The sequence below is a fragment of the Chelonoidis abingdonii genome, chromosome 3 (genome assembly GCF_003597395.2).
Source record: "Chelonoidis abingdonii isolate Lonesome George chromosome 3, CheloAbing_2.0, whole genome shotgun sequence".
NCBI classification, from domain to species: domain Eukaryota; kingdom Metazoa; phylum Chordata; order Testudines; family Testudinidae; genus Chelonoidis; species Chelonoidis abingdonii.
Genome location: NC_133771.1, coordinates 58,946,709 through 58,958,353, shown reverse-complemented (window position 1 = coordinate 58,958,353; position 11,645 = coordinate 58,946,709). Strand labels below are relative to the sequence as shown.

Below are 11,645 nucleotides of genomic sequence, written 5' to 3'. Positions count from 1 at the left end.
CAGGAGCTTGACTTCAAATGGAGTTGTACTTTTCTCCCTACTGTGTGCAAGACTTTTGTGTTGATTTCAGTGATGATCGATTACTAACCAGCACCCATAATAAAATATTCCAATTACTAGAGTTTTTTGCAGCACTACCCTGCATATCACACATCTCATCGTTAATGGAAGGTTTTGCTACAGAATTGACATAAATAGTTACAAAAGCTATTCCAAGAACTGCTTAGATTTTCACAGCATTTTATCTTAGTGTTTTACTTAACTCCTTCATTTATTTTTGCTAATAATAAATATTTTACCATATTTCAGACTCTTGGTGAATGGAAAATACATTCTGGCTAGAATTTTGCATTTGTGCTATTGCATCAGATCCAACAGTGGTTGAAATCTTGTTGTTTGGCCTGGCAAGATACCATGGGCCTTTATCTCTGATTTGAGCAGCTAGGTTGCATTACATCTATAGTTGGAGGAATGTGGATGTAAAATAGTTTTATGGGTAAAAAATGATATTGGGGTAGAAAGTCTCATTTATAGTTGTTTATAACTCTGCCCTTCACACCTAATGTGACTTAGGTACCATTAAAATTCAGTTATATTAAGTTCCATGTACCATCCTGCTAATTATTTCTGTTTGAACAGGAATGTTTCTCTTTTCAAAACCTGTTTGGCATTTAGGAGAATTAAAACAAGCTGATACACAAACTGGAAAAAAGGTTTGCCTAATAAAAGCTAATAAAACTGAATCACCCCATGTTTAGATCTTAATGTCTTCTCCCCCCCCCCCCTCCTTTTCGTCTTTAGGCTGTGGATCTGTTTTAAATGAGAAGGGTGAAGTAGAAATGGATGCCATTATCATGGATGGAAAAAGTCTAGCCTCAGGAGCAGTATCTGCAGTTAAATGTATAGCTAACCCAATAAAGCTTGCTCGTCTTGTCATGGAAAAGGTATGCTGAATGTGCACTTGAATAAGAAACATTCTTTATTTTAAGATTTCATTGCATGTATTGATACACCTCACTGACTATGATGTTTGTGTAGTATTTTAAATCAGGGAGGGAAGAAGAAATCAGTGGTACTGGTAGAGACCATAGGCATGAATATAAAGAGGCAAGACTATTTTTATTTTAAGATTTTCAAATTAGCTGAAGTGCTAATTTTTATTCAACACTTAAAAGAGTGTTGCATATACTTGAAAGCTTGAGGAGAAATTGATATACAAATTTACTTTGCCAGTTGTTTTCACTTTATGAGCTAATACTATAGATACTTCTTTTAATAAGAGCAGTCTCTCTCACAGCCCTCCTGCCTGATCCTGCAGGACAATATACTGGAGATTGTCCCCTACAGACAATCATGCAAAGTTAGGCGATAGAAGTAAATGACACAATAGTGACTCTCTTAGATCGTTTAATAGTTTACACTGGATGACGTGTCCACTTCTACTTTTAAGATTTTCTGAACTAATCAGATGATCTGGAAAGACTAGTGATGTCACAGACTAGCACTACAACTTTGCACTAGGCGCAGATCGAAGCAAAAGATGCAACTTGTGGTAAATGAACTTGTTTGAACATAATTTATCAGAGTACGCAGCAAATGGAATCATAAGCATCTGGACTTGACTACTTTAAAGGTGATTTACAAAGGAGGAGTACAAACATTTGCCCCCTCTCCCTCTTTCATGATTTATAAAAGCCTGAATATGTGGGATTTTAAAGGTATTTGTTTCTCTTCTTGTAACCTAGTATGATCAAGAATATTAAGACTTGTCCTGAAAGTCTTCCTGAAGGACTGCAGAACTGGAGTTGGAGCAATCTTAGCCCTTAACAGAAGAATAGGGAGTTTGAATCTCTAACAAAGAGAGCTTTCCACCAAAATGTTTGTCATCAAAACACTGGGTTAAACAAATGTGTAAAGAAATAAAAATTCTAGATTGGTTTCCTTTAAGGATTCTGACAAAAAAAAATCTCTTTTTCACTCAGTTACTAAGGTTTCATTCACCTGTGACGTTTCTCTCATTAATTCTACAGATGTTCATAGTCATCCAGGCAAAACCGGGGTAGACAAGGCCTAACATTTCTAATGTAAAAATAAGCCTGAGAAGAATATTTCCAGGTCTTTCTCAAAATTCTAAAAGACACAAGTTGTAACTTTTTTTTTTAAACTGGTCACCTTTAATAACCTTTGGCAATTCATGTTTCAAAGGATAGAAGTTTTGATTTGGCTATTGTCTTTGAATGGTAAAAGCACCTTTTGACTTGAGTGGGAGCAGGGCTGGCTAACAGTAAGCACTCTTGAAAAAGCCATCTCAGGTGACAGAACTAGGACTCTGGAGACCCACTTTCTGGTTCCAGCTCCACCACTGACCTATCAGGTGATGTTAGACAGATCACTTTCCTACTCTGTGCCTCCATTTCCTCATTTGTAAAATGGAGATAATGATACTGACCCCTCTTTGTAAAGTGTTTTGAGAGCTACTGATGAAAAGTGCTTTTCAAGAGCTGTATGGTATTATTTACTTGCCTCTCTCTTTCCCTACAATCATGGTGAAGTCTTTGTACAGTGGTGGGTAAAATTTTTTGGTAGTCAAAAATATTGAGGCTAGATTTTTAAGTCAAGTAATAGACTGCTATTATACACGAACAGATTGCTTGTATTAATCTGACAAAACAAAGATTTTATTTTCTGGTAAAATTTAAATCCTTTCCTCAAAGCTCTAGTAACCAGGCTTCACACAGAAGTCCAGGTGGGTGGTGGGGATGTAATTGATATATTTTCAGCCAGCAGGAGAATTCACCTTTTCCCATCCACTGACTAGAATTCTGGTCTGTTAACCAGCTTTGCCCTTCTGCTTGCTGTAGACAGAAATTTTGGGCCAGCAGCATATGTGCAGACCTCCTCTGTGGTGCACAGAAGGTGCAGAAGCCTCCAGCTCGGCTGCTCCAACCACAGTTCCTCTCCTGCACAACCTTACAAATGGCTGAGCTAGGCCTTGTAGCAGTCCTCTGCACACAAGTGTAACTTTGTCTTTGTACAGCCCTAGCTACTCTTAACATCATGCACATCATTTTAAAGAGTACCCTGTTGATGGAAAGTAAGAAAAAAAAAATGTAGTTTCTAATAAATTGAATGGAGGTCTAATATTTGCATATTACAAAGCTTTTTTTTGTATGCACTGGGAACACTTTTGAACTCCATAATACATGGAAGATGAAGGCTGGGATTTTTTAAAGGATCCAAAGAGAATTAGGTGCCCAGATCCCCTTGGATTTCAACGGAAATCAGGTACTTAACTCCTTTAGATTCCTTTGAAAAACAGCCATAATAATTATAAAAGCTGTTTCGTAATTATCAGTGTTTCAGTTCTGCTTGTGGAACAATTTGGGCTCCATCTGGTGGCCAAAACAACTCCTTTAAATCCTGCAACATCCGTGGGTATCCTAGCTTTCTGTAACTCAAGCTCTCAGTTGGGTCAAACTTAGCCAAAAGAAAATGAGAGTACCAGAATGACTTTAACTGATGACTTACTGTAAAACAGAACTGAGAAGTGTCTAGAGGTGAAAGGCTTAGTAGGTTAATGTACTGAGCCAACATATCCCTTTGTAGGCAGTTCCTGTTAAATTATTGTTTGAAATGAACAGAAATAGAAAACTGATGTATAGGAAAGATGTGTGTGAAAATAGCCATCCAAAAATGAAAGAATTATTAGGCATTTCCAGGAGAAAATAACTCAAATAGGCAGAGATTGTATAATGATCAGAACACTAGTTTACTTGGTTTTTCTGTGCAGTGAATGAGTTGTGTGAATAAATTTCAACTACAGTACAACCCAGCTCCCTAAATTAGACCCCAAAAATTTTAATACAGAATATAAGCTCCTTAATGCAGGATGTAGTATCTTTGCTGTGTTCTGTATTGTGCCTGGGTCTTGAATAAACACGTGGCAATCTTAGTCTGAATTCAAGGTTGGCTGCCAAAGTCTTTTAAACTGGCACCCATGACCATTCGTTGTTTGTCACCCTAACCCTGAGACCTTTCTTGTTCACTTTGGAAACAGCTGTATATTATTTATATTCCACTAACTGCCAATATCTGCAATATTGTTTATTTAATAAATATATTCAAGAGGCCATGGAAAAACTAGGTGGGGGAAGAAGTGAGTATCGTATATACCTCTCTAGGGGGAAGGGAAGTCCATTTTTCAATATTCCAGATGGTTTTTTCTGCTGTAGGCTATGCAATAAAATTGTTAAATAAACAAACCTTTTAGAAAAGTGCTATAGACTAAATCATCCTGTGTTCCTTCCTAGTAAGAGTTATCTTAAAGGAATGGGCCCTCTGTGACACTCCCCCTCTGTTGACAAAGATTCCCTTTTCAGAACCTATTCTAAGGTGTGAAGGCATCACCAGAGCAGTGCATGCTGGGAATACTTGAGAGCTGCTTTGCTAAACAAACTTTTTTTAAAAATTAAATAACCTAATATGGGCATATAAAATGAAAAGTAGTTTGTTTAGATATGTAATGGCTTCGAGTGATTATTTTAAAAGTGAATCAATATAAATTCTGTTTTAAAATCAAATACAATGAACAGGTTTCCATTGCCTGTCTGCCTTTTGTTGGAGGGAGGCAGAAGAGAGCAGGTGCTGGAGGTAGACTTCTTAAAATGTTCTTTAAAATGTATGTATTTAAGTGTCTCTCTTCCCACCTTAATTCTCGGAGGTTTTGAATCACAGGTTGCTACTGGGTTAGTTACAAAGGGCATATGGGGACAGTAAATTGCCCAAAAGGAAGTTTTTTCACAAAGTACAAGTCATTTCGCAGCTTGTGTCAGAATACACTACACTATTTTTATTTTCCCCTGAAAATAGTAATAGACCACATACAGGTATGTCTTCTAGTTGTTTTGGTAACATCACTCAGCATATAAGACTGTATTGGTCCATGTTTGAAGACACAGAAGACTCCTGTCTCATGTCTCCAGTTCTCAGTGAATGTTCCATGTCTGGTTCTCATGAATAATCGACTTAGTCTGACAATAAAAAAAAAAGGAAAAAGTGTTTGACTGGTGAGTGTGTTTACCTGGGCAATAATACCTGTGGCTTGGCCTGATCAGCTGACTAGGCTCATGAGGTAGTATGTGGGCTTCAAAATTGCTGTGTCAACATTCAGGGATCAGGCTTGGGAGCCTGGGCTGCTTTGTAAACCTCCCTTCTCATGGGCCTGTTGCTCCAGCCTGACTGTGATGCTACACAGCCATTTTATAGCCTGAGTCCTGTAGGCCTGAGTAGCTGACATGGGCCAGCGCAGTCCGTGCTGCAGGTCTTTTATTCCGGTGAGACTGGTATTCTAAGGTCGTGATCTTACAAATGCCTACGCAACACAAGCAATGCATTCAGTGGGGCTAATTCACTGGGGTAAAGGTACTCATTGTGTAAATGTTTGCAACATTAACACTAAGATTGTCATACACTCTGTGATGACCCCAGGCAATTTAAAGTCAGGTTGCCTGTATGTTCTTACGGTCTCTATTTTGCTGCCTTAATAACAGTGAAACACTGTGTCCTGGCATCTGTTGGTCAGGTAGAGTGTGATTTTTTGGTTGTTTTTTTTTGTTATGTACACAACCTTGGAAGTTGGTGGGCAGTTGATGGCACTCAGCATCTCGTAGATAGACTCTTAGCATCAAATTCTCCTCCTACAACACTGCCCGGACCCAGCCAACTGCCAGGATAGGCATAGCTAAAGGATTTGGACTTAATGTTTTTAATTAAATGCTTTTCTTGTTTGTAAAATTTTTTTCCTCTTCTTGTCAAAGTTATTTAAAGCTCCTAGTAAAGCAAACTGACAGAAGTGCAAAACTGAATAAATTCATAGGCATGTTTCTGAGGAATAGGAAGGGGCTCAGAAGGTTTGAGAACATTCATTCAGGCCTTGATTCAGGCAGAGCTCTTAAGCATGTACTTAACTTTAAGAATGTTACTTAATTCCATTGACTTCAGTATGACCTAAACCTTGTTGTTCATGGTATAAAATCCCACTTTGAACCTTAGAGTCCAAAAGAATGTTCCAGCATGAATCCCGCCTAAGCTTAAATTACCACGCTTAGATCTTGTAGTGCTGCCACCACCCAGGACTTGCAAAGCCTGGTGTAACTAGTCCCCCCAAAACCTTCCCAGGGGACCCAAAACCCAGACCCATGGATCTTTAACACAAGGAAAGTAAACCTTTCCCCCCCATTGCCTCTCCAGGGCTTTTCCCTTCCCTGGGTTACCCCTGGAAGATACACTGTGATTCAAACTCCCTTGACACTTAAAACAAGAGAGGTAATGTTTACCTTCCCCCCTCCTCTTTCCCCCCTCACCAAGAGGCCATACAGATTCAAGCTCCTGAATCTAAAACAAAGGGAAATTCACTTCCCCCCCCCTCTTGGGAGGAGTAGAGACGAGAGATAAACACAGAGAGCAGGTTTTTTTCCTCCCCCCTTCTCTCATTTCTTCCACAAATTCCCTGGTGAGTGCAGACTCCCTCCCCTGGGGTCTTTACACAAAATAACCAAAAATCAATTAGATTCCTAATAAAGAAAGAAAACATAAAAAGTTGTCTCTGTAATCAAGTGGTAAATTGTTTACAGGGTCTTTCAGCTTATAGACACTAGAGAGACTCTCCCCTAGCATACATAACAAATGCAACAGAGATTACAATCTTCCAGGCCAAATACAAATTAAAATTCTACCAGCCAGAATACACGATTTACAAATAAAAAAACATCAAAAAGACCAATCGCCTTTCTACTTGTACTTACTATTTGAACAGAAAATGTAGAGCAGCATGTAGTACGCCGTCACTCTCAGAACCCAGAGAGAACAACGGACAAACAAACACACAAAACAAAGACTTCTCTCCACCGAGATTTGAAAGTATCTTGTCTCCTGATTGGTCCTCTGGTCAGGTGTTCCAGGTTCACTGTTTGTAACCCTTTACAGGTAAAAGAGACATTAACCCTTAACTCTCTGTTTATGACACTTGTGCTTAAGTGCTTTGCTGAATCAGGGCCTTACTACAGTAAGAAGTGGACCCTCACCAAACTGACTTCATGTGACAACTGATTCAGGACTGTATGGGAATGGTATTTGCATATATAAGGTCAGGAGCTGGACCTAAATAGATTAGTAAATATTTTGAAGGTGAGTTAACTTCAATTTAGTCATTTTAGACGTTAAGAAAAATGTATGTTAGCGTGTGATAAGTTTAGGATTATTTTACTATATACAAGGAATAACAACGTTTGAACAAAGGATATTTTTTTCTGCAGGTCACCACAGAGCATATTTCTCTTAGTATAAAAATAATTCTTTAAGTCATTCAGTTATCTGGTCAAACCAATCATGTAGATAAGCAAAATACCAATGACTGATTGAAAGAGAGTGCAAAACCAGTTCTATAAAGGATCACAATAGCAGTATCTTATCTAATTTCAGAAAAAAAAATTGGTATGAGTAAATTTTATTTTTCTCATCTAATGAGTATTGAATATTTGAAGGCAATTATATTCTGTTAATCCTAATTATTTTGTTTTGGGGTTCTTTTTGCATTATTGAATCCCAAATCCTCCTGTTCCACCAAAAAAAGCACATAGGAATCCAAACATACTCCTACTTAAGTCTATGGGAGCAGGATTGGGGTCACAGTTGTGCCTTTTATTGGTTTCCAAGAAGTTTAAAACAAAAACATTTCTTTGAATACATTTTTAAAAACAATGAAGTGTTTATATAAGACTATACAGATCAGTACTGAACTCCAATTAGTGTCAAGAGTTTTTTTTTTTTTTTCTGTCCCTATCAGACAGAGCACATGTTGCTGACTGACCATGGGGCAAACCTTTTTGCCAAAGCCATGGGTGTTCCTGAGATTCCAGGGGAGAAACTTATAACGGAAAGATCCAGAGAGAGATGGAGCAAGAACCTTGAACCAGATTCTAACCCTCAGGAGTTTAAAAAGTAGGTACTGCACAAAATATGTTACACTCTAATGTCTCTCAAGTTTGTGGTATCAGTAAGTGCTTTCTCTAACAAGCAACCATGCAGACTTGCTGTGGGATCTGAAAGTAGTTCTGTAGGCTTAATTCTGCCATGACATACACATGTGCTTCCATGTGGTTTTTAAATTATGCCCTCCATGATATGTGGGCAACCTTCAGTAGGCTTGCTCAAGTGTAACTGATGAGATTTGGGAAAGAATCCTGTTGATGCTGAAGAAGGAAGAGAATCCAGCTCATGCTCACTTAACAACACGGACCCTCCACCATTAGCAGGTGGGGAAAAAATGTTTCAGCTGAAGTTAGCAGATAATCCTGAACAAAAACACTGAGCAGATCTGGTGAGCAAGGAAGTGCCATCTATATAGGGTCACTCTTCAAAGGAGAGCTGTGGTTTAAATGAGGCACTGTCTCCACTGCTAAACTAACAGCCAGACCCTGGCAGAACATAAATATCTATCCATAAGTCTGCATAACCAAGATAAACTGGGATTTGTTTTAAACTGGATCAAACAATTAATTTATAATCTACAAAATTTTGACTAATAGTTCCCTTCTTCAGGGGTTGGCAGAGGTACTTTGTCACTGAGGGCTTGGCTACACTTGCAGGTGTGCAGCGCTGGGAGTTACAGCTGTCTTCGTACAGCTGTGTAGGGAAAGCACTGGAGTGTGGCCACGTTTGCAACATTTGCAGTGCTGTTGGGAGTGGTGCATTGTGGGCAGCTATCCCACAGAGCACCTCGTCCCATTTTGGCACCATGGGTTGTGGGAAGGGGACGGAAGGGTGCGGGTCATTCTGCTTCCTGTCCCAACACCCCCTGATGCATCGCTTCGCATCCCAGCAGTCCCTGTTTTTCCGTCCATGTTTGGCGCCATTGTGACTCTCCCAACGGTTTCTGTGCAGCGCAATTTCTGTGGGAAATGGAGCCCGAACTGCTGAGGAATATGCTGACGAGCCTCACCAGCACATCACTTTTGGCAGTTGAGCTATTCCTTAAGATCTAAAGTGATGAGGAGTCTGACGATGATTGCGAGTCGCCTGACGCGTATGACACGACATTACTTATGGCATTCACGGAAATGCTTAGCACCGTGGAACGCCGCTTTTGGACTCGGGGAAACAAGCACTGAGTGGTGGGATCACATCGTCCTGCAAGTCTGGGATGACGAGCAGTGCCTGCAGAACTTTTGGATGAGAAAAGCCACTTTCATGGGACTGTGTGAGGAGCTCGCCCACACCCTGTGGCGCAAGAACACGAGACTGAGAGCTGCCCTGCCAGTGGAGAAGCGGGTGGCTATTGCAATCTGGAAGCTGGCAACTCCAGACAGCTAGTGATCGGTCTGGAACCAGTTTGGAGTGGGGAAAGTCAACCGTTGGGATCGTTTTGATGCAAGTTTGCAGGGCCATTAATTGCATCCTGCTAAGAAGAACCGTGCTGGGGAACGTGCAGGACATTGTGGATGGCTTTGCACAAATGGGTTTCCCTAACTGTGGAGGGGCGATAGATGGGACGCATATTGCCTATTCTGGCACCACCCCACCTAGCATCCGAGTACATTAATCGGAAGGGGTATTCTCTATGGTTCTCCAGGCGCTTGTGGATCACCGTGGGGTGTTTCATTGACATTAACACAGGCTGGCCTGGAAAGGTGCATGATGCATGCACATCTTTCGGAACACTGGCCTGTTCAGGAAGAGCTGCAGGCAGGGACTTTTTTCCCAGACCGGAAGATCACAGTAGGGGATGTCGAAAATGCCCATTGTGATCCTTGGAGACCCCGCTTACCTGTTAATGCCTTGGCTCATGAAACCGTATACAGGGAAGCTTGACAGGAGCAAGGACCAGTTCAACTACAGGCTGAGCCAGTGCCGAATGACTGTGGAGTGTGCTTTTGGCCGTTTTAAAAGGGCGCTGGCGATCTCTGTATGGGAAGCTAGACTTGGGGGAAAGCAGCATCCCCTGCAGTTATATCCACGTGCTGTACCCTCCATAATATTTGTGAAGGGAAGGGTGAAACATTCAGTCAGGCATGGACCTCTGAGGTTCAACGCCTGGAGGCTGAATTTGCACAGCCAGAGAGCAGGGCTACTAGAGAGGCCCAGCACAGGGCTTCAAGGATCAGGGATGCCTTGAGGGAGGAATTTGAGGCTGAAAACCAACAGTATGTTTGGTGCCTTGCACGGGAGTGAAGTGCAGTGGTTACAATGTTAGTAGGAATCTGTTTTTCCTAAGCTGATTTGCAGTGCTGTTTCTTTCCTGGGCTAAGGTATCTTTGACTTTCTGCAATAATAAAGACTGTTTTCAAAGCCAAGAATTCATTTATTGAAAAGAAAATAACTTTATTGACAGACACAACATTTTGGGAACCTAAAAGGGCCGGGGGGGTGCGGTGGGGAACTGTATAGTCACAGGTTTGAATATGTCATGTCTGGAGTGCTGTGCAATGACTGCTGCACTTCAGGATGCCTATACTGCATGGTGATGGGGGTTGAATGCAGATGGTAAGGGTCGTAGTTCTCAGGGCTGGTTGGTGAACATAAGGTGTTGGAGGCAGGTGGTGGAGTTAAGAACCTGGATCCTGGGGAAGGGGGTTTGGAGCTGACACTGGGGCACAAGGGTAAGAGCTTTGGGGCGGAGGGGGCGGCAGCGCAGTAGTGCTCTCCCTGCATGGCTACGAGCACCTTGATAAGCATCCTAGAGTCCGCTTGGCGCGCCATCAGCTGCTTTGTGCTTTTCTTCTTGGCCGCTGCGTTTCTCTGGTGGATCCTGCTTTCCCTTTCCCTCCAGTCCTGCAGTTTTTTATTCTCTCTAGCAGAGAGATTAAATGATCCATAACTGATTTCAGCAGGTCATCTTTGCTTTTTCGCGGCTTCTTCCGCAGGTTTTGGAGTCTTTGAGCTGTTGATAACACGGGCAGCCGAGAAGTCAAGGTCACTTGTGAAAAGGCAAAAGAGGCAACAGTTAACAGAGGCAGCATTGTTAATATCTCAGACAGTTATTCCCAGACAGTGAAAGAGTTTACAGTCTACACTTTAGCATAATTTTCACATACCAAAGAGAGCCCCCATAACCCACATGGAGCCCCGAAATGGTGAGTAAGGGGGACTGGTTGGCACAGGGCTGTGCAGTGGTTTCTGTGCATGGGGGAAAGCAAACAGCTGCAGGGGGAAAGCAAACATTTTCCACAGGAGTTAATCCTGCAAGATATCTTGCTGCTGCGGGTCACTTGGGAAGAGGGGGGAGGGTCTTCTACAGCAATCCGGATTCCAGCCTGGCCCCTATGCAGCTTGCCTGTATGCAGCAATGGTCCCCCCCACCCCTCGTGGCACAGTGGCATGGACGCGTTAGCCTGACTGGGACAAGGACCACAGTGGGTCTCCCTGTAAACTTGCACAAGCGCATTGCCCACGTTCTGGCTGAAACTTTTGAAGAGATTACCGAGGCCGATTACCACAACTTGATAGACCACATCAGTGGGCTTTTCCACATCTAGGCATGCATGCATGCAGCCCTAACCCTCCCTCCTCTCCCGAAACATTTCCATCCTGAAAATAAAAGCCACTTACCGGGAACCCGCTCCTCTGCTTGTCCTTCACCAAGTACCGGC

The 11,645-nt window shown here is 41.8% G+C and overlaps 1 protein-coding gene across 1 annotated transcript in view; it reads left to right on the top strand.

Moving 5' to 3' along the window:
* The window catches only part of ASRGL1 (asparaginase and isoaspartyl peptidase 1), a 39,135-nt gene that overhangs the window by 14,044 nt on the left and 13,446 nt on the right, over positions 1-11,645 (top strand). Inside the window, exon 3 of the mRNA XM_075063799.1 lies at positions 7,844-7,998. Coding sequence (XP_074919900.1) covers positions 7,844-7,998 — 155 coding nt within the window. The remainder of the gene's footprint in view (positions 1-7,843; positions 7,999-11,645) is intronic.